At 44.0% G+C, this 24,955-nt stretch overlaps 3 protein-coding genes across 23 annotated transcripts; 1 reads left to right on the forward strand and 2 right to left on the reverse strand.

Moving 5' to 3' along the window:
• The first annotated feature begins 80 nt into the window (after window positions 1–80).
• LOC103968661 (F-box protein At3g07870-like) lies at window positions 81–12,231 on the forward strand. 16 transcript variants are annotated; one of them, XR_010480712.1, is made up of 10 exons: window positions 81–438; window positions 3,482–3,609; window positions 6,118–6,186; window positions 8,171–8,472; window positions 8,575–8,685; window positions 8,787–9,073; window positions 9,166–9,305; window positions 9,402–10,523; window positions 10,626–11,526; window positions 11,639–12,231. XR_010480712.1 is itself a non-coding variant. In XM_065087434.1 (2 exons), the coding sequence occupies exon 2, from the start codon at window positions 1,520–1,522 to the stop codon at window positions 2,789–2,791; it is 1,272 nt and encodes a 423-aa protein (XP_064943506.1). In that variant the 5' UTR covers window positions 285–438; window positions 1,495–1,519; the 3' UTR covers window positions 2,792–3,012. The 16 variants fall into 16 exon arrangements, 6 of the variants coding, with proteins under 6 accessions (XP_064943506.1, XP_064943509.1, XP_064943507.1 ...); XR_010480711.1 differs by lacking the exons at window positions 81–438; window positions 9,166–9,305; window positions 9,402–10,523; window positions 10,626–11,526; window positions 11,639–12,231 and adding exons at window positions 564–2,735; window positions 3,325–3,392 and having other exon boundaries at window positions 8,787–9,001; XR_010480704.1 differs by lacking the exons at window positions 81–438; window positions 9,166–9,305; window positions 9,402–10,523; window positions 10,626–11,526; window positions 11,639–12,231 and adding an exon at window positions 564–2,735 and having other exon boundaries at window positions 6,076–6,186; window positions 8,787–9,001.
• Window positions 9,106–10,442, reverse strand: LOC103968660 (transcription factor bHLH94). Its single transcript, XM_009381949.3, has 3 exons — window positions 10,032–10,442; window positions 9,500–9,958; window positions 9,106–9,395 (listed from the first exon to the last, which is right to left on the reverse strand). Exons 1-3 carry the CDS (start codon window positions 10,440–10,442, stop codon window positions 9,252–9,254), a joined length of 1,014 nt encoding a protein of 337 aa, XP_009380224.2. The 3' UTR covers window positions 9,106–9,251.
• A 1,338-nt stretch (window positions 12,232–13,569) lies between the features above and the next one.
• On the reverse strand, window positions 13,570–24,456 carry LOC103968662 (GEM-like protein 1). Of its 6 annotated transcripts, none has more exons than XM_065087441.1 (10): window positions 24,312–24,456; window positions 23,358–23,845; window positions 23,141–23,278; window positions 22,130–23,056; window positions 20,430–20,626; window positions 20,200–20,301; window positions 18,821–19,092; window positions 14,400–14,622; window positions 14,115–14,254; window positions 13,645–14,008 (listed from the first exon to the last, which is right to left on the reverse strand). In XM_065087441.1, the coding sequence occupies exons 4-8, from the start codon at window positions 23,029–23,031 to the stop codon at window positions 14,437–14,439; spliced, it is 1,659 nt and encodes a 552-aa protein (XP_064943513.1). In that variant the 5' UTR covers window positions 23,032–23,056; window positions 23,141–23,278; window positions 23,358–23,845; window positions 24,312–24,456; the 3' UTR covers window positions 13,645–14,008; window positions 14,115–14,254; window positions 14,400–14,436. The 6 variants fall into 6 exon arrangements, with proteins under 6 accessions (XP_064943516.1, XP_064943517.1, XP_064943513.1 ...); XM_065087440.1 differs by having other exon boundaries at window positions 14,093–14,254; XM_065087443.1 differs by having other exon boundaries at window positions 14,093–14,254; window positions 24,261–24,444.
• Window positions 24,457–24,955: the final 499 nt, after the last annotated feature.

The following is a 24,955-nucleotide window of genomic DNA, read 5'->3' on the forward strand; positions in this document are numbered from 1 at the left end:
TTCCATCACATTTGATCAATCTGAACACAAGTAGTAGGCGATTACTATTGGCTCATCTAATTCATATGGAAATCATACCTATTGCATCTTCGATCAGATCTCACCTGATCTGATCCGATCGTGTGCAACACGATTTTTTTTGCAAATCGAGTCACATAAGGACGGATCAGATTTAACATCAACGATCCGACGCGATCCAGTGATGGGAGGACGATGGGCCGGCAGAGGGGAAGCCGTCTATCAGCGAGTGAACGGCTGGAGATGATGCACCGTCGAAGCCGTCGTATGATGCCTCGGTTTGTCAGAACTCAAAAGGTTCGGATTTGACATCGAACTTTTCATACACGGGGGAGAGATAAGATCAAACCATGGTCGAGTTCCACGGCGCCAGCACAAGAAGAGGACGAAGCGCAGTAGCAGTCAACAGCAAGAACAAGAGTAAGAGTACCATGTTTCTGCTTTGACTCAACATATGTCTTCGATTGTTTCCCTTGATCATGAATCGTTTCTGCGGGAGAAATCCCTAGCAGTCTCTCGCTGAAGGAATTTCGTTTCAGGTCTGCGTTTTCATCTGTGATAATAAGGGTTTTTTCTAATGAATATTATCTTATCGAATCTTTCGCTGTCTTCTTCAAGATTTTTCTTGCTGTTGTTGAATCTCGCATCAAACAGAAACATGGATCACTTGCGATGCTGAAAAATTACGGGGTCATATCCAAATTTAGCATTGCTTTTAGATCGAAAGCAATCTTGATTTCTGCATAATATTTCCCAGGGTTTCTTTCTTCTCTGCCAAAGTTTCATGATCTTGAATAATAGCAGTTATTGGAAGGGGATGCTGTCTGTCGTTCATTCTCGAGGTCTTGTTTTGTATGTGCGTGCGTGTATACATGTATGTAGAGTGTTGAATCTGGCATGAAATCAGAACCATGGATCACTACGACGTGTGTGCTCTTTCACCTTGCCCCAAAAGAAAGTAATGGGTAGCAACCAATGAAGCTAAAAGTTACCCGATCATATCCAAATTTAGCAATTTAGCATTGGTTTTAGATCAAGAGATGTCTTGATTTCTGCATGATTATTTCAAATTGTTTCTTTCTTCCCTGCCAAAGTCTGATGATCTTTAATAATAGCCAATTCTTGGAAGAGAAATGCTGTCTGTCATTGATTTTCTCGAGGTTTCGTTTTGTGTGTAGATATACATGTGTATCCAGTATTGAATCTTGCATGAAATCCGAACCATTGATCACTATAGCTCTTCCACCATGCTCCAAAATAAAGTAATGCGTAGCAACCAATGAAGCTGAAAATTTATGCAATTTTATCCTAATTTTGCATTGGTTTTATAGAGTTCTTTCTTGTCGGTCAAAGTTTCAGGCTCTTCAATAATAGCTCTGCTTATTCGAATAGTGATCCTGTTTGTCATTAAATTTTCTTCTATGATTTTGTTTTGTGTGTTATATGGTCTGTTGAACTGATGACATTAATGTCTAGATTTGTGAAGCAAGGTAATGTGAGCATGGTTTATGAATCATCCGAGGACAAGATTCAGGCAAAAATGGCCACTTTCCCCCGTGACATCTTGTTCTGCATCCTTTCCAGGTTGCCCCTGAAATCTGTTCTTCGGTTTTGTTGTGTATCTAAGTTATGGCTTGATGTGATAAAAAGTCCAGAGTTCGGGTACCTCCACTCTAAGAAATCAGCTGGTGACCCTACATTACTAATTCTGTCCCACCGTCTACTGAAGGAGAACATCATCAGCATAAGCCCAATAAGCCTCAGGGGTCATCATCTCCACATTAGCGATAATTCCATCAGTAATCTGGTTGGTTCCTGCTCATTGAATTTAGTAGGGGCTTGCAATGGCTTCCTGTGTTTTGCATCATTCGATCATGAGCGTATCCTGGTCTGTAATCCTATCACAATCGAGTTTGTCATTCTACCGAAACCCGGTACCACTCTTCCTCCAGAGCCTCTCACAATAGTCTATGGTTTTGGGTTTGATTCTACGTTAGAGACATACAAAGTTGTTCGTGTATCATATTCTGAAGGATCTTTACACGGTGATGCTAATCTTAAGGTTTCAGTTGAGGTATACAACTTGGGTGCAACAGGGTCTTGGAGAGCAGTGCGAGACTTTCAGCAGCCTCCGTGTGGTCTGCCTGTGTTTGCTAATGGACATCTGCACTGGTTAGTACATCCACATTTTTCTGGTGCTGATAGAATCATATCATTTGATATCGGAAAAGAGGAATTGGTAATGACACCTCACCCAAATTTTGGTTTGAGATTCAGTATTTCCGAGCTGGGAGGGTGTTTGTCTGTGGTAGATCTTAGGAAGCGCACTCTCATTGAGGTATGGGTGCTTAAGGATCAATTTAACAACTATTGGCAGCAGGAATACATCCTTCCTGTAGGTGTGCCTTATGGTCTTGATATGGGGCTTCCTAGGCTGATATCCATCTCTGAGAAGAATGGAGTACTACTGATTTGGCTACAGGATGCAATATTTTCATATGAGCAAAGAACCTTGAGTCGGAAGAAGCTGCTGATATCAGGGTTGCCATCATGGTTGGATTGGGAGATTTGCTGTGGGTTTAGGCCGAGTCTGGCTCCGCTGAGGGGCAATCTTGAAAGATTGAAAGAGAACATGGATGTTGCATATTTTACTAGTGACATGGAAATTTATTCCCAGCCCATAATTTCTTCACAGATTGTGGAGTATAAAGCTATTGGTAGGTGTGATGGCCTAGTATCATGTTTTGTAAAGAATGGCATGTTAGTTCCTTGAAATATATTCCTTGTGTTCATATGGATTTGAAATCATATAGATATAATCGGCTAGCTTTGAAATATTTGTTGCTAAGTGGAGGTAAAATTACTAGTTACTACAGCTGTGGAGTTTGTATATTCAAGTGGTGTATTACAAATTCTGCTTTGCCTTGTCTTAATTTATGGAATAATGTTCCTTGTTCTATATTTGTTACCTTAAAGAAATTTGTTTCTCATCATCTTCCTAACAGCATTAGTTGTTAAGTTATTGATCTGGTAATTATTTTCTTTGTGATTCTTTATGACTTTGTTTGAGATCTTTTCCTTTATGAGAATCTTTATCTGCTTTACGTTAACCCTCCCAAGATCACAGGAGCCTAATGCACTGGCCTTGCCCTATTTTATATTTTCAAGAATGTGTATGTGATTAAAAATGAAGCGTACGTATAACTGATGTGACTTAACTAGAGAAAAAAAAAAGGTGAAACCTCTTATTTATCTCCTGTAAAAATTGATTATTCTCATAGATAAAGGTCAGATTCATAAATGCAGGGTGCTTTTCCTAAGTTCTTGATAACATGTTGCTATCAATTCTTTTTGGAAAGATGCAAAAGCGAGAGGTACAAAATATAAAAGAAATTCTTTCTCTTTTATTTATTTGATTTTGATCAGTTCCATATGAAGTAAGGAAAGTATATGGATGTTGCAGATCATGTTGGGAGATGATATGATTGACTCCATACATGATGCTTGGGGACAAATGGTGGCTTTATTACCTATTGATATTGTGAAAACTCTCTCAGTTACATAAACGGTCAGACTAAATACTATTTGGAGGTAATCTTTTTTCTTCTGGAATGTGCTGTGGAGTTCTGTAAGAGGCAACTTTTATTATTATTTTTATTCTGATCATATTTCGTATGTAAATTTCTACATTTCTTACATGAACATTGAAACCAAGTACTTAGGCACATAGTCATAATACCTTTAATTCATAGGAAAAATAGTACTACATAGGTAAAGCCTTTTCTCTATATGTGCAGCTAACCATTCTCCATAGAAATCTGACTGTGATCATAGAAACCAGGATATATATATATATATATATATATATATATATATATATATATATATATATATATATATATAAGCTTCAGATCAAATATGATGGCAGTGAAGGGTTGGGATTGTGATGAAAAAGCTGAGTGCATTGCAGAATTCAAGGAGCAGATTTTACCAAGAATTTGTGGTGAGAAATATTTTTTACTTTGAATTCAAAGGAGACAGCTTCTCGTGTGACTTTGGTGGTGGTGTTAGTCATGTCGGAAGCACGGCCGAAGGCATCGTAACTGCTCTTCCACCTACCCGCATTCCTGTTGGTTGGTTGGGTGGGTGGGAGCCACGATAAGAATGCAGCCCTGAGGGCCGTCACCTGGAGGTTATTTTTGTTTGAGTGAGAATAAAAAAAAAATAAAAAACACGAAGAGTGCCGGGGACGATACCTGAGTCAGTCAAATACCAAGTCCTCGTCTTCTTGTTCCGGTGTTGGGTGCGGATGATCGGCAGGGCGATGGCGTCGCGCCCTGATCGCCTCCTCGTCCCAACGCTGGGCGACGACTTCCACGATCCAGACCTCCTCTGCCCCCCTCCCCCTCCCCCTCCCTCCCAGCACCACCCCACCCTCCTCCCTGCCCTCCCCATCGCCCTCGCATCCCTCCTTACCGCCGTGGTCATCGTCGTCCTCATCACCATCTTCATCTACCGATGCCGACGCCGACGCCGACGCGGTCGCTTGGCTGCCGCCTCCACCACGGAAGACCCCGGCCCTTTTGAAAACTGGGGCGGCGAGGTGGACCACCATGTCTGGTACATCAGGACCACCGGCCTCGACGAGTCCACCATCGGGGCCATCACCGCTTGGGCGTACAAGGCCGCTGACGGCGTCCTCGGCGACTCCCCCACTGACTGCGCCGTCTGCCTCTCCGAATTCTGCGACGGGGAGCTCCTCCGCCTCCTTCCCAAGTGCGGCCACGCCTTCCACGTTAGCTGTATCGATACTTGGCTCCGATCCCACGTCAATTGCCCCCTCTGCCGTGCGCCCATCGTGGCCCCAACCTCCTTCCCCAGCGGTGCCGATCCTGGAACAATTTCTCCCACGTTTTCCTCCGCTTTGTCCTCCCCTGATTTTTCCCTAGATGGCATGGATCCCAATTCGATCCCCTCTGCTGTACTGGATAGCAATCAGATCGATGGCCGCCAATTGGGATCTGGTCAAGGCGTCTTACAAGTGGAAACGGAGGGCGAAGATTTGGAAATTGGAGCTGGAGTTCCAATCGTGACTGACCATATCCCAAATTCTGAGCTGCGAGTGCCTAGCAATATTGGGGAACAAGGGTTCGAGCCTATTCGGCGCTCGTTTTCGATGAATTCATTCACTCACGCTCCTTCCTTGCACAGATCGGAGTTGGTAGAAGGTCTTACTGGTAACACAAAGGAACCCTCCCTGAGAGAGGAGTGGGATGGAAGAACCACAAGAAAGCAGGGCACTGCTTCCAGTTGCACAACTACTTTGCAGAAAGAAACTGAAAGATCTTCATCGAGTGCCAGTGGGGGTTTCTTCTTGCTAAGACACGTCCGAGCTCGGAGCTCTGTTCTTCCACTGTAATAGTCCTATTACTGAAGTATGTTATCAAGTTCATGAAATGGGGAATATCTAATATACCAGTGGTTCTCAGCAAGTTGGGAGCTGCTCTGTACTGTTATGAGTCTGTGTGTGTAGAGTGGAAACAGAGAGCAGTGAACCTGTCAGATACACTGCATCAGTTATGGTTAAGGCTATAAGGTAGATTTTTGGGTTGAATTCGCAGCACAATGACTGGATGATAAGTTTCCGGAAGTTGAACTTCTGTAAGGTTTATGTGTCCATTAATTGTGAATATATTACAAGATTGTAAAAGACTTCACACTGATTATAAGATGCCGCTTAATAAGTGAGTTTATTGACCTTCTTTTTATGCTTCGCGTACTTAATTGTGGTTCTCAGTAGCTTATGCACTTGCGGGAAAAGCCAAGATCCTCTACTGATAAAACTCATGCATGCACTTCATGTATTGATTTCTTTATTCTCTTATGGTTTACAGTCTTTACCTTCTGTTTTTTCTGATACCAGTCACCATGAACATTAGTTGTTTCCATGAAATTGAGTGATGGATCCTACTGATATATATATATATCTTTTTCAATCGGAAGCAACTAGAGAGTATTAGTGGTTTCAGTTTACTCTCTTCTCTGTTGATTACACAGAACTAGTTTATTGTCTTTCATTCGGTGAAGCTATGTACGCAGAGACGAGAACACTAGCATACAATCTTGCCAATTTTGCCAGAGCACGCAACACTGATGCTTTTCGAAGAGGTACTTCACTTCCTGATAGCTCCTACGGACAGTTAATGATGTACTATACCCATTCTTTCTTTCAAGAAAAAAACATAGTTTTTTTTCAGCTGCATGAAAAGAATAGTGAGGATAATGCTGCCTACAGGAAAACAAATTTGAACTATCCATTTTGTGTTCTTTATTACTTATGTTAATCATGTCATCTCTAATTTGATGCTTTGTACTGAGTATAAGTCATTGCTGTTGGTGTGTGCTATTCTATTAGCCATGAAAATAAATTATATGCTACTTAACAAGGACCCTACCTTATTGATCCCTTGGCTCGATAATTTTTCGTACATATAAAAGCAACCTAGTGGAATTTGATCTATAGGAGGATAGTCAAGCTGCATGGTTCGCTAGATGATTGCATATCATGTTGGTTGACAATAAATTGTCACTGTATGTTCTTCTGTTATTAAGTTTTCTCATTATATCCTATGTTCATGTATCTACTGTTTGCTTATCCTTCTAAACTAATTTATATCTTAGCCCTTGAGGAAATAACCTAGTCTGGTAAATAATTTTTAAGAGGATTCCAGAACAAGTAATTAAAAACTTAATGTCTAGGCATTTGGTCTTGTAAGATTCCTAGAATACTCCTCGTCTTATTGTTCGTCCAATTATGTTTGTCAGTTACAGTAAGAACACTTGTAGCTTCAAAAAATCTTTAGTACATAGAATAATATCAAATTGTAAAGAAAATTTATTAGATTTAGCAAGAACAAATTGTTGCAAGAGACCTATGTCTGGGAGAAGAAAACACAGTTCTGAGTTCTGACTATATATAATTCTCAGGAATCAATTCCTTTTGCCAGTACAGCTTGCATGCATGATTGAAGAATCAATTGTTTTAATGATGAGTCCTAATACTTTTCAAATACTTATCAAGCAGACCCATTACTGGATTTGATTATGTCTTGTATCCCAGTCAAGCTTGACTTTTTCCTCCTATAACTTTGTTGTTTTACTCTTCCACTGAACCTAATTCCTATCCGAGTAGTTTGATTAGATCTAGTAGACCATGATGATGCATGAAGCAATTAACACTTTTCAACCACTTCTTTGTTCTGTACTGCTCATGGCGGCCTTCAGGTTGGACTGTTAGATGACTCTCCCCAGCCTGTTTAGAAAATCTTGGATTGCACCTCTACATCTTCAGAGATTAGTTTTCCCTACCCTTAAGTAAATTATTACTAGCCAGATGCAGATGATTCCAGTACCAATTGTGTATAGTGAAATGCTACTTTGGCTGACGGAGCTGTTCCTTGCAAGTAGGCTTCAGAACATTCTATTTACAAGATGTATGATTAGTTTTCCAACCCTTGCCTACATAATGCTCATTGACAGAATGACTTTATCTGTCTTTATCCTGACTGTAAAAGAAGCTTTTAGCATGCGGTTGTTCTTTTTGGTGATTATCTGCAATTCTGAATGTTATATGGGTTCTTCGCTCCAGTAATTCATCATTGAAAATATAAGTTTTGCTTTGAAATTTGTACTTTAGAATTTGCATGTAATAGTAGCAAGTATTCCATGTTTCCTTTTCATTTTGTCAAGTTTTTCTTGATACATAATATGCTCAGTCTCTGGGAACATGTTAAAATGATAATGTTCCTGCTGTTCTTGCAAGTGGCTTCTGCTGCTTCTCCGAACAGCTCAGTTTTTTCTCTTAATTTTAGATTATTTGTTGAAAAAAATTATTACATCTCAACTGCATAAACATGAGGCAGAAAGAGTTAGAATAATAACATAGTAATCTTACTAATTGCAATTCAAAATTTTGGGATCAGTTCTACAATTTCAAAGGAATTCATGAGATTTGGTCTTTGGGAAGGTGAATCTAAACTCTGAAGTTTCATCTCAATCGCATCAACATGTAGCAGAAAGAGTTACAATTATCACATAGTAATGTTGCTTTTTACTCATATTTTAAGCACTCCATTTCCTTTCTATCATACAGACAGTTAGCAGAGGGAGATGCCAATCTGATACTGATGCAATCTATGTCAATGAGAATGACAGTTTATTCCCTTACACTGATGCCATCAGATTTTGAGACACTACTGTTGGTTTCTTGCTGACACAATGGAGATGCACCAAACTTTTCCATGTTGGATCAACTGACAAGCAACTACTCTTGCTTGTGGATTGGACAGCAACTAAGATTGCCTCTGCTGCCATTGGATCTCCAGTATTATATGAGGTGTGACAGAGAACAGAATCAGCAACATGTGAACCAGTGAGAGGTCATTTGCCAACCTGGTCAGTTCATACATCAATTGGAAGCCAAATCAGTCCTAAAAATGACTATTTGTTCTCCTTTGCATCTCTCCTTTTGATATTATGATAGGATATGTCTTGCAGTTGCAGGTTTTTCTCACCTCTGGATCATTATTACTCCACAGACCCTTTGCAGAACGGCTCACATCAAACAAAAGAAAGCAAATTCCACAAGGTTATACAACACTGACACTGGTACTATTTTTCTTTCATTATATCCATCCTTTTTTGAGTTTGTCTACTCCTGCATTATCATTTATGGCCTTCTATCATCTCTGTCCCTCGAGATCTTACAGATTCCTCGAGCATTGTGTCATTTCTTCTGTTGGGCTTTTTCTGAGGACACAAGCATACCTACTGAGCTCCATGCAAGTGAACTTGTTCCTCATAACTTATCTGAATCAATGGAGCAAGAAAAATTGACCATTGAGCTGACTCTCTGGATATGGTATGATTCATGGTGGTAGCTGCTGATTGGAATAAATTCTTTCATCAAAATGCAAAAAAGAAAGGTTGAAGGAAAAATAATCTAAAGAGGAATCCAAATTCTTTGTTCTTAGTTATGTTATCACTGTATCCAATGGTAAGATTCTCGATGTTGCACAGCTTTCAACCTAATCCAAAGACTTCCATGTATTCGGTTTATTCTTATGTTGATAATTTTTTGCCAAGCAGATCAGCAAAGCACTCAGGTTATCATCATCAAATGCAGAAGTCCCAAGTAACTGAGATCAACAGCTCTGTCCTACAAATACAAGATTCTAAATCATATGAGAGGCTCCTATTTGGTGGCAAGCAAATGGAGTCGTCTTAAGGTATGTCTCCTCCTCTTCGATCCTGCACAACATCTGATGGACTGCTGTTGCTATCTCATCCACTGATGTATGTTGGCAATCATCTTCCACCTGCAGATCGAAACCAGGCGTAGCAGGTTCAGAAGAGATGAGCACAAACTCCACGGGATTGCAGAAGATAACGGAGAAGGGAGAGTAAGATGTTCCGACATTACCTTGAGACTGCAGGCGTACAAGACCATCTGATCGAGGGAGGTGACGTTGAGGTGCAGCGGCATCAGCCGCAGGCTCTGCAGCCCCACCACCAGCTTCACCAGCTGCTTCGGCCGCCGCCTCGAGAGCACCTTCAGGCTCGCATGGCTCTCGACCACCGTCACCTCGATGTTCGCGGTGGCTGCTCGGTTCTCGACCTCGCCGTTGTTCCCAAAGGCAGTGTCAGCGCCGGTGACGCCGTGATTCTTCTTGTCGTTGTTGCTGCTGCTGCTGTCGGTGGCGCCCCCATTGGCTGAGTAGGAGGCGTACTGGGGGAAGCTAAAGCAGTCGGCAAAGGCGGAGGCGACGCCGGCTGCACCCGCTCGTTGCTCGAGCCGCTTCCGCAGTTCCAGTGATCGAAGGAGCTGCTCGAGTTCTTTGACGTAGTTTATTGCGCCGCCGACAATCGATGCTTGATCACCCTGCACATTGGCGGCATCAAATGAGGACCACGTAAGCCAAGTGACAAGAAGGACGAAGCGAAGAGCCTGTCACCCTTTGGACGAAGGAAGAGGGCATGAGAGAGCGGAGCACGGCCAGGTACTCGTTCATTTGCCTGCGGCGGTTGCGCTCCACGGCGATGTGGGTCATCCTCTGGTTCTCCACCTCCTCTTTGTTCTTGACGCTCTTCGCCCGCCGCCTCTTCCTCCGGCCGCCCACCTTCGTCGACGGGGAATTCGCCTTCCACTCCTGCAGATGTTGTGCCAAGGAGGAGGAGCAGGAGGAGGGATCCCAAGTCCCATCCCCGCCACCGCCCATTCTTTTCTCGGCCTCAAGCAGTCCTCCCAAGCCACTGCCCCATGCTCCTCCTCCTCCTCCTCCTCCTCCTCCGGCGGCGGTGGCACACCACTCATCGAAAGCATAGCCAAAGAGGCCTTGAGGGAAAGCCGCAGCTTCCAGGGCCATTCCTCTCTTCCTACAAGGAGCTCACCACCAAACCTTCTCCTTGATGAGGTGTCAGAAAGGTTGCGCTTTTATAGACTCAAGGTATGCATGTTTTCTTCTCCTCTTTCTTTGATTAATCGGAGAGAGAGAGAGAGAGAGAGAGAGAGAGAGAGAGTCAGTGTTTTGTATCATCTGCTGGAGTAGGTTGGCATCATCAAGAATAGAGAGGAAAAGTTGGAGGGCCTGATGAGAGACACAAGTGAAAGAAATGAAGGGGTTCAGAAGATTCTGCCTGGTGTTGGACGTGTGTGTGTTTCTGTCTGCAGCGGGAGGATAGATGTGAGGCCATGTGAGCTTCAACTTCTAGCTTTGAGTTCTCACTCCTCCTCCTCCCTCTCCGCAATCATCTGCAGCAAGTACTGCCACTGATGCTGCAAACCCATGTGGTCTGTGACACACTTCCATGGGATACTGACCCTGAGGACTTGTTTCTTCTCTTTGACCGATGGAATACGTACTCGGGTCGTGTCAATAGCCTACGGTGAGCTGCTGTGTTGTCTTCTCTCCTTGCTGTTACGTTTGGGATTTGCTCTCCCCGCAATTAAGTTTGATTTTATCATAGGATTTGATTCCTCAAGATTCTCTTTACCTTTTTGCTTAGGTTTTACTTAGGATTAAATTATTGCCAGGTATTTGATTATGACACTTGCATATATTGAATCTTTCGAGCTCTGACAACCTACTCTGCAGATGTGCTTCAAGGGTTCACAGGTGGGGGTATATTCCCTGTGCTTTCTGAGCTAAAACAGGAAGACCAAAGCATAAGGTATAGTAATTACTATTGTCCTAAAGGTTACCTATATCAATCAGTAGAGGATTTGTATTTGATCTAGCAATTTGGTCAATCTCCTGGCATAGATTTCTTGAGCTTTGGAGATGTGTGAGGGATGTTTGATTTCTACCTTCAAACAAGGTCTTCTTACTAACTAACTAGAATTGACTGGATCATTAGCCTTTACTCTTGGACAACATTTGCATTCCTCAGTTTGCAGCCAACGCAAAAAAATGTGGATGCTTAGTGAGAGACTTGTATCTTTTTGTGCCAGTAAGTTCTTGAATTGTTATTTTGCTTGTTCAACATATATTTTTTGGGTGCCATGATGATATTTTATTTCACGTTTTTTTTATATTAATATGTATATTTTTTTATCTCATAGGTCCGTGCAGCCTAGTAAAATGTTATTACTTGGATGATCAGTAGATGTCGCCCGGTGCCACACGGTTCAGACATATTCAACTAAATAGTGAGTAATCTAATCCGAGGAATTATTCGTTTTGGAATGGATTCATTTGGTCTTATGTTGTGGATGTTTAAGAGAGAGAGAGAGAGAGAGAAAGAAAGAAAGAATTTTTCTTTTTTTTTGGGCACTTGCAACTAAAGATGGATTCATCAACCATTAGAAAATTTGAGTATAGCTCAGAACATCCTGTCGCATTAACGAGAAACAGCACTGATTTGTAGAATCAGTGAGGGTGTCAAGTGTGAGAGCGGAGCCTCAAAGGCTGCAAAACCATGTCGGTACGAGAATCTTGGGATGCACTGTATTCTGTGGGCAGGTGAAGCCAAACCACGGTGGAATTTGGTCGAACAGGTTTGGGTTGGTGAGGGAAGCAGGTAAAATGATACACTAAATCTGATCGAGTCGATGTACTGGTTGATGCCGCATGTTCCCTGTGTTATCGAGCCTCACGAGGCAGATGCTGTGGCTTTGGTTTGTGGCCAAACATCGGCGAGGGTAAAATGAATCCATGCATCCAACTCCCATTGTTGCTCACATACGACACTCCGCTCCCCTAAGTTTTCATTTCTTCGCTCTCCATTCCCGTTTTGTTTTCTTTGTTTTGGTCTCACATGAGGAACGCCTTTCTTCTCGATGGAGAAACCGATCACCAAGTTTTAATATCTATTTCCATCAAATTAAACATAAAATTTTGGAATTAGTGCTTAAGTGAATCAATATCTTAAAATAAAGGTATATTATCAATTTAATTGGATTCTAATTAAACTGATTCGAAGCTTATCTCGGTGGAAGGGACGTCCCTCTTTCAACTTACTCACCTATATAAAAACACGAAAAGAGTAGTAAAAAGAGAGGAGAATGATCTTTTTTCTTTTTTTTTTCCATGTAAAGATATATAGAGATCTATAACGGCAAAGGTATATACCCTATTCTCGATTTATGATATTTTAGATTTGATAAACTGTATTTCGTATAATAGTTTATATGCGATAATTAAGAGAACAACGATCATGCAAATTTATTACCACGTGCATGTTTACTATGTCTCTTCTTTTTCTCCATGTCTTTCTTTTCGAATTTTATTATTATTATTATTGAGGTGTTTATATATTTTGTAATTATTAGGGGAATAAAACAGAAGGGAATCGTTTTTTTTTCTCGGCCGACGCAGATCAGTGCTGATCAAATCGTGCGGCCATGATTGGACGCGTGGGCTCGTCGCATTGCGCTCGTCGGACGCGCCCAGTTTCCCACGCCACCACGGTACACAAGCGAGACGACAATGGCGAACCGCACGGTGGCCCCCGTTCGGTCGAGCCCGCCTTCCCCGGTCGAATACCGGTAACTTTGGCGACCCCAATCCCCGTACGCTGCCTTCCTCCCGGAACTCGATGTTTTCACGGAGAGTAAAAATGGATCATTGCAAACATCAATAGTCCATATAGTTACTGCAAATATGTTCTGATAAGAAAATAGTATTAGTTATTGTATATTTTATTATCGCATTTAAGAACCTTTTGCATTTGTCATCCTCAAAAACACTGGATGATATTTTCAGCACTATGATGAAGTCTTAAATTATATTACTGTGAATCAAATTTTAATTAATATTTAATTTATCATATATAATGAATAATAACTACAACATGCATATGCAAGTTTTTCAAGTTTAAAAGAGATGACAAAAAAAAAACCAAACGTAAACTTATAATGATAAGTATGAAAATCATTTATATTATATATATATATATAATTTATAATTAAATAAACTTAGGTTAACCATTACTAGTCATAGCAACTAAGGACACTCTTTCATATTTTCTCAAAAACTTAAATATAAAGGGCCTAAAATGAATATTATTAATGTTTAAGATTACATTACAATATTTTTTAAGGAAATATAGGAGACTATAGTTTTGGAGAGAGAGATCCATTTTATGACTAGTAACATTGTGCACATATATCTCTCTGTGTGTGATGAGAGGCGGTATCGGAGAGGGACGAAATCACGTGCAACTTTGGGTGATGCGACATTGGCAGGAAGAGGACACGTCCTGATGTGATTACGATACAAAGCCTGTGTGTGTGTGTGTTCGCGCGCGCGCCTTTGATCACATCTTCCGTCTACTACCCAAATCATATACTACCTTGAAAACAAACACATGTCAAGAAACACGTACCTGGCACCTGGTTTTCTTCTTTCCTATCGATTGTTTCACTAGCGTTAGGGTTCACCTGATTGCAGCCCCACATGGTGGAATGATCCCTGCTTTTTGTATACGGAAACTGCAAGAGTCCAACGAGTCATCAGAAACCCAAGTGAAAAGAATATGTACTAGTGTGTTCCTCAACTCGATATTGAAAGAAGACCTGTAAAATGCCTTTAAACCACCTCGGTTCTTGCAGAAATGATACGGTATCCCGATGACAACTGCTTCCTTCCTGATCTTGTGAAGAACTTGAGAGACAAAACTGTTCATGATGCGGGGAAAATAGCATCTGAGGCACAACCGTTCTGCTAACAAGCATGAACTGTTGGACATTTAAACCAATTACACAAAAACCATCATACAACCACTATCAATCAGTTTCGCAGCAGCAAGAATAAGGTTTACTGGAGTGATCAAGTATTTGATAATTTTTAGAATGAACAAACCATAAAATGACAAACACATACCTTCATGAAAATTGCTTTCCCAAATCCGAACAGATCACTAAACTTGGAGACGAGAACCATGCACTGCTTCCAGTAGGTTTTTGACAGCACTATCATAGTTCACAAGGCCCATGAACCAGAACTCATGGTTGTCGATAGAGACAACTTGAATATATTTTTCTCCTGGCTTTGCTCTGCTCGCTGAATGATCAACTGATCTTATCTGATGCAGAGGAATTACCACCTTCATGGATGACAAAATGGGGAGAAAAATCAATGTAATGTATGAAAATAGTGGCCTATAATATTTGATCTTTTCTCGCATCTCTTTAAAATATCAGTGAAAATTTGAACACAGGTAAATATCTCATTATTATTGTTAACCTCCAACAAAGTTGTCTTAAAGCAAAACTTATACACAGCTGCATCTTATTTAAGACATTTGCCTCTTCAAAGCCAATGAAAATTTAAAATCCCTCAGCAGGAAAATTAACAAAGAATTAAGGTGGTCATAAGTAGCCTGACCATCAAAATCAAATGAAGCATCCTAAGTACCACACAAGTAGGTCAAAATTGCATGACAACGATGGATAAATGAAACATCTTAACATCTTCTAAAATATAAGTTAACTGTTGGATCCTTATCCTCCATATAAATTTCTTCAGCCAGTGAGTTTTTTCATTACATGTGGCTTCTAAGACTACAAGAAATTTAAGGTAATGACCCCTAGGAGCATACGTGAGAACAGATCTGGTCTAAAGCATTACCCACGTTTAATATTATGAGCCACAGGGAAAATTAGTATTTGATCATTCATACAGGCATTGTTGAAAAAAGAGTATCAGATGAATCATTGTATCATTATTATTTGCCAAGAAGATTGAAGCTGCTAATACATGATCCATATGGATTCCAAGCAGTAGGAAAATTGCAAGCTTAGTCATGAACATGATAGCCTTTTCAAGAGCAATTTTGGTTGGGATAAGGTTATCAGAAAGCGACTATATTACAAAGGGTTTTCACCAGATTTCTGGTGGATCTTCAGTATATCTGGCTTATCTGGTTCACATATATTAAAATAAAAGAATAATAAAGAAACACGATGACACAAAAAGATATAGAGAGACTTGATAAGGGTAAAAATGGCAAACAGTCTCAGGACAACGTCAGCTGCTCCAGATGACGTCACGCACCTCGGAATTGATCAGAACGCTGACCGAGGCACATTAATATCCTGCAAAAGCCAAGTCCAACACGCTACGCCATCGCTACTGTCAGGAGTACCAGCCTGCCCCCTGCAAGCGGGCAGCTCAGGAAGCAGAATGCTTCCCTATAAATACCCTCTCGTTCATTAGAAGTGAGGGATGAACTCAGACACAACACTTGTATGGAGGCATCTCTTACTCCAAAACCCTCTCCACATCGCTAACTTTGATCGTCGGAGGGGTCGGGCCGAGCTCCCGGCCCGACCTGTGTGCAGGTGCGAGACGGTGCCACCTCTTCCCGGCGCTGTGGCGGAGCTTCCTCCCGACCCGAACCACCGTGCTCGGCCGCCGGGAGACCCCGAGGAACGCCCCAGGGAGATCCCCGTCGTCCGGACCCGAACCGAGCCGTGTCAGCCCCGAGGCCACGGCTCAAAGTTGTTTCCCACAACAGATTGGCGCTAGAAGGAGGGCCCGGAATGACGGTACATTAGCCTTCTCCTTGGTTGCTCCACTGCAGCCGACCTGCACCAGCAGCAACGACTTCTGGGGCTGGTCTCGGCTCCTCGGCCCCACGCGCCTCAACCCCTCGGTCCCACGCGCGCGGCCAACCCGCCCGCGTCGGCCCCACGGGCGCGACCAGCCCGCGCGCCTCGGCCCCACGCGCCTCGACCCCTCGGTCCCACGCGCGCGACCAGCCCGCGCGCCACGGCTCCTCGGCCCCACGCGCGCGGCCAACCCGCCCGCGTCGGCCCCACATGCGCGGCCAACCCGCGCTAGCAGCCCGGCTGACGGTGCAGCCCGCTGCCTCGACTCCTCGGCCCCATGCGCGGCCGCCCGCCTCAGCTGCTCGGCTGACGGCGCAGCCTGCTGCCTCGGCCCCATGCACGGTCTGCTCGCCTGCGCCGAGCATCTCGGCCACACACTGCCGAGATCCACCTCGGTGCAGCCTGTCCGCCTGTGTCGTGCTGCTCGGCCGCATGGTGCCCGAGACCACGTCCGCGCGTCCTGCCTGCCTGCGTCGTGCTACTCGGCCGCATGGCCCTCGCGACCACGCCTGCGCGGTTTGCTCGCCTGCGTCGTGCTCCTCGGTGGAATGATGCCCGAGACCACACCTGCGCGGCCTGCCCGCCTGCCTCGTGCTCCTCGCTCCCATCATCCCCGAGACACACCTGCGCGACCAGCCCGCCTGCGTCGTGCTCCTTGCTCCTTGGCTCCGTGTTCCCGAGACACACCAGCGCGGCCAGCCCGCCTGCTACGTGCCCCTCGGCTCCATACTCCCCGAGACACCTCCGCCCGTCCAGCCTGTCTGCGCCGAGCTCCTCGGCCATATTCACTGCCAAGTCCATCTCAGGGCGGCTTGCCCACTTGGGTCACGTCCCTCGACCGCAGCCTGCCTGCGCCGAGCTTCTCGGCCATACGCTCCCGAGTTCACCTCAGCGCGGTCTGCCCGCCTGAGCGGTGTCCCTTGGCCGCACCGCCGAGATGCACCTCAGCGCGGTCTGCCCGCCTGAATCGAGTCCCCCGACTTTTTGCCATATCCCTCGACCATAGACAGCCGAGCCCACCTCCTGCGCGGCCAACCTGCCTGCGTCGTGCTCCTCGGCTCTTCGGCTTTACGCCACCCGGGACACACCTGCGCGGTCAGCCCGCCTGCGTCGTGCTCCTCGGCTCTTCGGCTTTACGCCACCCGAGACCACGCCTGCGCGGCCAGCCTGCCTGCGTCGTGCTCCTCAGCTCTTCGGCTTTACGTCACCCGGGACACACCTGCGCGGTCAGCTCGCCTGCGTCGTGCTCCTCGGCTCTTCGGCTTTACGCCATCCGAGACCACACCTGCGCGGTCAGCCCGCCTGCGTCGTGCTCCTCGGCTCTTCGGCTTAACGCCACCCGGGACACACCTGCGCGGCCAGCCCGCCTGCGTCGTGCTCTTCGGCTCTTCGGCTTTACGCCACCCGAGACCACGCCTGCACGGCCAACCCGCCTGCGTCGTGCTCCTCGGCTCTTCGGCTTTACGCCACCCAGGACACACCTGCGCGGCTAGCCCGCCTGCGTCGTGCTCCTCGGCCCCTCGGCTCCATTCTCCCCGAAACCTCGTCCACGCGGCCAGCCCGCTTGAAGACAGAAGCCATGCATCGGACTCCTCTTACAACAACCGATGCATAGCTCCTTTCGGGGGGGGGGGGGGGGAATATGATAAGGGTAAAAATGGCAAACAGTCTCATGACAACGTCAGCTGCTCCAGATGACGTCACGCACCTCGGAATTGATCAGAACGCTGACCGAGGCACATTAATATCCTGCAAAAGCCAAGTCCAACACGCTACGCCATCGCTACTGTCAAGAGTACCAATCTGCCCCCTGCAAGCGGGCAGCTCAGGAAGCAAAATGCTTCCCTATAAATACCCTCTCGTTCATTAGAAGTGAGGAGGGACGAACTCAGACACAACACTTGTATGGAGGCATCTCTTACTCCAAAACCCTCTTCATATCGCTAACTTGATCGTCGGAGGGGTCGAGCCGAGCTCCCGGCCTGACCTGTGTGCAGGTGCGAGACGGTGCCGCCTCTTCCCGGTGCTGCGGCGGAGCTTCCTCTTGACCCGACCTACCGACCCGACCTCCCGACCCGAACCACCGTGCTCGGCCGCCGGGAGACCCCGAGGAACGCCCCAGGGAGATCCCCGTCGTCCGGACCCGAACCGAGCCGTGTCGGCCCCGAGGCCACGGCTCAAAGTTGTTTCCCACAACAAGACTAATGTTTCAAAATGACCCCAGCTCATTTTCGTGAAGTGAACTTGAACGAAGAAAATTGTTCAAAGAACGAATAATGACAGCAAAATGATAACAATAACAAAAAGATCTAGCATAAGAAAAGAATAACTACATTTTGTTATAAATTACATGTCCATAATTTTACCACCTTTTAACATGCAAGAATTTCAACTATTGCCATAATGCAAACTGAGGATGCACTGAATCAGACATGATTTACAGCATTAGCAGTGGTGTGTACTGAGCACCGTAATGCTTGTCATCAATGCCATGGCCCCCAATTACATGTATTACTATTAGCACAGTACACATGAACACACCCATGTACCATGCTGGTTACCAGCATTTTGAAGCAAAACATGGGCAAATCTTATAACATTGAGCTCCTTGTTAAATACTTTTAATCTAAATGTGGGTAACCCCTGTAACTTTGTTACAGATTGAACACAAAAGAGTAATTTACAAAGTACCTTGTAATATGTCCATTGAGTCTGATCTCCAACTTCGTATAATAGGGGATTATCACTACAGAATGCAAGTTTGGCAGTCGAAAGATACAAAACCCCCATAATAGGACCAGCCGATGTCGAAAGATAGCACGCATATGACTTTTTAAGTTTCTCATCTGGAAATGTCTCAAAAGTTTGCTGAAATATTTTATCATAACCCCCTTCACTTATGACTCTAGTAGTCTGAGAAATCCTCCCCATGGCTGCGTCAGCAATGCTAGGCCCTGTTTTCACTGAAACAAGGAAGAAGATTAAATCTTCCACTAGCAGGGGAAAAAAAAGGACACAGAAGAAAAGCATGCAGAACAAATCAATCATAGATGCTCATGGTTAATAATTAGCAGAGATGCACAAAAGAACATGACATGACTGTGAAGCCACTTCATGCTTCAGAAAGTAAGCAAAAGCAAAGATGTTAAGCACAGACTAACTGGCCTTATCAGATGATTTGTAACATTATGATGGATTTTCAGCATTAAATACAGCCAACTAAAGAAAATTTAAAAAATATTATTTGACTGCATATTTATTATTTTCATTTGCTGATGATTTTCTGTCCTTGATCCAAATGAGTCAAACAAACCCACCCTTTGGTATGTGTCTCGGTTGAACATAGTAGTCCAATACAAAAGTCTTCTACCAACATTCCAATGTTTCACAGTAATAGATTTTATCAAGGGACCTATATATTAAATTTTTTACCCTAATCCATTATTCCCAGATTGGCAAAGAAGTGGAACATTTAGTCAACTTGGAAATTGAAAAATCTTTTTATCAATTAACCATGTAAAGAAAAGGAAAATTTCAAGCACAAACCCATTATCATATCTTTCGAACTTTTACTTATGTAAACTAATTCCTTGTTTTTGATTTTTAGGTATTACCATTTATATAATGGATCCCATGGTTAAACCAATGAACTACTAAGCGCTTGTTCAGATTGACATTCATTTCTATTATGATTATATTGCATCAGCAACAACAAAATTAAAATCTCTATGTACTTCACGTAAACCATGTTTCTCTCTTGATATGATTCATTTGATTCCAACTTTAACCAACAATTACTCTTAGGGTTACATTTGGATCGAGGTCTCGATAAAGTGGGTTTAATTATCCTAACATAAATATGCAACCCTAGAGAAGTAACCCTAAGTGGGTTTATGTATCCTAACATAATCTGTAACCCAACAGTTAAATTTCCCAATTTGAATTAGAAGGCCCCTCTAATCTCCTCGCCATATATCTTGTACCTTAACAAAGGTCATGAACGAAGTACATTGTGTGCATACCAAGTACATCCAGTTGTCAAGATAATGCAGCAGAATCTTACGACTTACAATGCTGCCAAAAATTCCCAGCCAAATCCTCAGTCTTCTTCGCTGCTTCGTTGACTTTCTTCCCAAGTTTGTCAAGCACATCGCGCACAGTGCCCATCGTATCTATACATCACATTAAAAAAATAATCGATGAATAAAAGAAGTATACCTTCCTCGAACAAGATCGAGCATCTGATCCACCAAAAAGAACGATCTAAATGATCTCAAAATACAGAAGACGCAGAAGATACTCTTGGGGGACGAGGACGGCGCAGTGGCGGAAGGGCTGATGTATGGGTTGGACTCGGGCGACACTGTGGTGGCGTCGAGGTGGCCGACAGGGAGCGGCGGAGGCGGCGCTACGTCTTCGGGAGTGAGCTTCGGGTAGGGGGCGTACTCGGCGGAATGCTCGCCCTTCTCCATTGCCGATCGTTTCGCTTCGCGAGATCTGCTTCTTCAAAGCGCGTTGTTCTGTGACTGATATATAAATATATATATATATATATATATATATATATATATATATATATATATATATATATATATATATATATATATATAACACTATTATTATTATTAGAAGCTTTTTCATGCTCATGAGCCAGGTCATGTCACGTGCAGGGCACGATCATTTTCCTTATCAATTATTCCAGTGCATGAAAAATATTAAAACAAGAAAACAAATTCATTAAAAAAAATAAAACTCCAATTGATGTATTGATAAAAATATTTATATTTATAACATCAAAATAATAAATTATAATTCGTGCATTTATATTCAAACAAATATAATAACATATAAATACTTTTGTGAGATGCTGACCTTGCCCACATCATTCACCACCATCTTCTTGGTATTATAGCATGTGCTGTGTGGGGCAAAGTTTGTCCCCCACCCCCCCTTTCTCTCTCTTCATATTATGTTCAATAAAGCCTATGATACACTAAAACAACGAGTTCAGGTCATTGGGCTTATAGTAATGACTTGATTTATATGTTTAGTATTCGCTAAAGATCTTCTGGTATGTAGCCATATTACAGGACGTCCTCTACCTGTCTTCACCATTTTGGTGATCAAATTATAATTAAAGCAGAAGGATTAAGGACAGCAGCACCATGATGCCATGGGAGCCTCTTGAGGACCAGGATAAGCTACCACAGGCAACGTCAAGCCTGTGGCAGCTGAAGGAGAGAAGGAAGCAGTAGTAATCACAAAGCTCCACGAGCAGAGCCCCACATCAATGCATGGCACTCCTCACTGAACCTGAAGACTTCAGCCTGCCTCCCAAATTGGGAACAGAGCTCACAGAGTGGTCCACAGTCCTCCCCAAACACCATTCTTTAACAAAGCTAATCATGAAGTCAACAAGCATCAAAGTCATCGTGGAATGCAACAGTAGAGTCAAGCTGCAACCTCCTCCAGTTTCTAAACCCTCCCTTAAAGCTACTACTACTACTACAGCACAAAGCTGGATGAAAAGATGGAACATGGAAGAGGAAGAGCGATCAACACCCACCCAACGACCGCGCATGCACAGGCGCGCTCCCACTCTATCGAATCCATGGCACACGCGCGATCTCCATGCCCGGCATCATTCGCTTTTGGTCAAAAGGAAGGGGTGGGGGGGGGCCTCTCTCGGTCTCCCTTTGCATCGATTAGGAATCCTCCATGGCTAGTACGTAATTATGCTTTATTGGACCATGATATCTTCCTCACTCACCCACCGTCAAAGCAATGACACTGAGAGTTCTCACGCTCCACCAAAGCTGTGGTCTTCCGGTACTGATTCACACCTTCAATTATTGGATCCGTGTGGAGAGAACTCATCGCCTTCTCCCTTTTCCTTCTTTCTTCATTGACCTAGAGAACTGGTAACACTTCTACTACTGCGGTTAATACCACCTTGCAATACTAATATTTATACGTAGGAGAAGATAATGGGGATGCTACCGGAGTTCCAACAGTGGCGTAGCACCTAAAGCCTTGGCTTTCAGCTTGAGAGATTTCAGATAGCAGATGGCCTCGTCGAGGACGGTGGCCGCATCCTTTCCCTTCCCGCCTGGGATGATCCTCCTGAGAACCCTGACCGTCTCTAGTATCTTCTCCCTCTTAATCCGCTTGCGGTCCTGGTCCTCTCCCCTCACACAGCTCCATTCACCATCGGTGTTGGTATTTCTGTTCCTGAATTCCAAACCAAGGTCATGATGGTGGGAGCTTGCTGTGTCTGCAAGCAAAGCATCAGGCTCATCCACATCAATTCTCTTCCTCTTGACAGGGAGGACAGAGCTAGCTACCTCCGATGAGCTCCCTGCTGTTGGCTCGATCGGGGAATGCCCTGTGCTGGCCTCCTCTTCCCCGTAATCTTCATCATCCGAGTCTGAGTACAAAAGTGCATTGATTTCATCGGTATCTTCATGCATCTCCTCTCCTCCGTGTCCAACGGAAACCACTTCGTTGCTCCCCTGAAGGTCCAGGCTTTGATTTGTAGGATTAAGAGTCAGATATGGGTTCCATGATGAGCTGAAAATTAAGCTTGTTTGATCCCATGACTGACTGAAACCCATAAATCTCTTGTGAGATCCAGCAAACTCCGGTGTGCCAAAGGTGGGGATTGCAGGAGGATTCAAAGTTGGCATGGTCTCAGCGGATATGCGCGCTGGAATCCGAGGGAACGGTGCGGCAGCGTTACCAGAGGAGGAGCAGCCAAAGGGGTTGATGTAGTTAGGGAACGCCCTGAATGGCGCATTCTGTCGGCTGATATCCGGCTTCTGGAGATCAGCAGCAGAGTTCGAGCTACTAAACCGCCATGTTGAGTGCGGCATATTGACCCAAGGATCAGGGTATTTCTTCATCAGTGACTCCCCACAAAGCAAGCACCTGCAACACCGGCTAAGAGCCATCAGTTCAATCCACAGATTGATCAGATAAGCATCGATCTTTACAGGGCTCCAGAGGATTTACCGGTGGCAATCAGCAAAGATCAAATGTTATTTCCACAAGATTATCTACTAGCAACTGCAATAATCACAGCCTTATTCAGCAAAGCAAACAGAAGCTAATCTACGTGACCGGCTTGAGGAGGTGGCGGAAGTACTCGGCCTGCGAGGAATCAAAGTTCATGATTATTTAGAAGCCACTGAAGTTTAGTCTGTAGCAATCGAAGATAATGCTTCTTTACCTGGCAATCCTGTAATGGCTGGAAGCAAGCTATGATCCTAACGATTATGGTGGAGCTACCAGCAATCCCACTCTCATGTTTCAATGCTCGGAATCTCGTCTGAGCCGCAGCTTGGCACACCATTACTTCTCTTTCTTGCGCTTAAGATCGAACCAGTCCACCAGAAACCCAAAAGCGATGCAGAGAAAAAGGACAGGAATAACAAAACCAGATGAATCTACAGAAAGAAGAAGTGCAAATCCCGGTAGAATTGAGGAAGAAAGCAACAAGGACTCGGAGGAGAAACACAAGAGTGCTTTGAGACCAGAAACAGAGATAAAGAGCGAGCCAGAGGAGAGGCAAGTCGAGCTACAGTATGACCCGACAGTACAAGTTCAAGGAGACGCCTTTCCGAAGAACATCGACTGAGAGACACAGCCACCGCATACTGCTTCTGCTCTTTGACCAGGACAGCTTCGATCGTCGCCTCCTTTGGTCGCTTTAGATCGCTGAAACACCCAAATCCAGCTCGGTAAATAAGATATATTGCCCCCCCAAAGAATGCCGAGAACTCGAACCACTTGAAACACAAAAGAAGGAAGATAAAAAGATCGCTCTTTTGACATCAAAAGCATGGGATACAGAAGATCAAAGCACTTCGAAAGATAGAAAGAAATGATTTTGGAACCACTCGACTGAGCGCTCCATCAAACAAACGGATGAACCAAAAACTGGGGGCAGAAAAGCTACAAGGTCAACCAACTCCGCCGAAAAAAGCCAAGGATCTACCGCAATCAGCAGAAAAAATCGATTTTTATCATAGAAATAACAATATAACATGATGCAGAGTACCAAGATGCCATCAGAAATTACTGGAGAGGAACCAAATTATGAACTCGGAAGAAAGAAGCTTCAAAATTTTACCAGCCCGCTCTCAAAGAAAACGAAAAAGAGTCGCGATTTCTCAGAGGAGACCTGAAATTTCTTCGCTCTAAGAAACGTGGAGCAGCAAAAAAAAGCCAATTCTGCTCGATGATCGGTGGACGAGATCGGCCAGGGGAGCGGAGAAAGAACAGGGGAGGCAGCAGTAAACCGGTGCTGGCAGGCGTGGATATGGCGACAGAATATATCGCCCTCATGTGACTATAATACCCCTACAACTTCTCCGAATCTACTAACAAACTAGCAGCGGTTAACCGTAAATGAAGCCAATCAAGCTGCCCTTGATGGTCAAAATATTTCTCTGATGGAGGTGCCGATAAATAACCCTTTCGCTATAATTACTTCAATGCCACACTACGTTACTGTGTGAGTCCACTACATATGTTGTATTCATGCGTAAATTCCCGTCAAAGGATCCTTTTATACGATTACTTCAATGCCACACTATGTTGCTATGTGAGTCCAATACATGTTATATTGATGCATAAATTCCCTTCAAAGGATCCTTTTATACACAATTATTGGAGCTTTAATAATCTTCCATCACTTATCACTCGTCCGAAGCCAACTCAAAACAGACAACCAAACCTAAACATGGTGTTTAGAACTCCTAAGAGCATCAATAATTGCCTCCAAGATTCCATCATCAAGCATAGTCAAGCATGGTGGTGGGTGTG

This window comes from Musa acuminata, chromosome BXJ1-10, assembly GCF_036884655.1.
Source record: "Musa acuminata AAA Group cultivar baxijiao chromosome BXJ1-10, Cavendish_Baxijiao_AAA, whole genome shotgun sequence".
Taxonomy (NCBI): domain Eukaryota; kingdom Viridiplantae; phylum Streptophyta; class Magnoliopsida; order Zingiberales; family Musaceae; genus Musa; species Musa acuminata.

Coding starts and splice junctions, on each gene's coding strand:
- LOC103968661 (XM_065087433.1), top strand. CDS start 1,478: ATGACATTAATGTCTAGATTTGTGAAGCAAGGTAATGTGAGCATGGTT.
- LOC103968660 (XM_009381949.3), bottom strand. CDS start 10,442: ATGGCCCTGGAAGCTGCGGCTTTCCCTCAAGGCCTCTTTGGCTATGCT. Junction 9,959..10,031: donor CCTCTTCCTTCGTCCAAAGG/GTGACAGGCTCT, acceptor GCCAATGTGCAG/GGTGATCAAGCATCGATTGT. Junction 9,396..9,499: donor TGTACGCCTGCAGTCTCAAG/GTAATGTCGGAA, acceptor TTCGATCTGCAG/GTGGAAGATGATTGCCAACA.
- LOC103968662 (XM_065087441.1), bottom strand. CDS start 23,031: ATGAAGAAATACCCTGATCCTTGGGTCAATATGCCGCACTCAACATGG. Junction 20,627..22,129: donor ACGCCACTGTTGGAACTCCG/GTAGCATCCCCA, acceptor TTGAAGAAGCAG/ATCTCGCGAAGCGAAACGAT. Junction 14,623..18,820: donor CTCAATGGACATATTACAAG/GTACTTTGTAAA, acceptor TCATCCATGAAG/GTGGTAATTCCTCTGCATCA.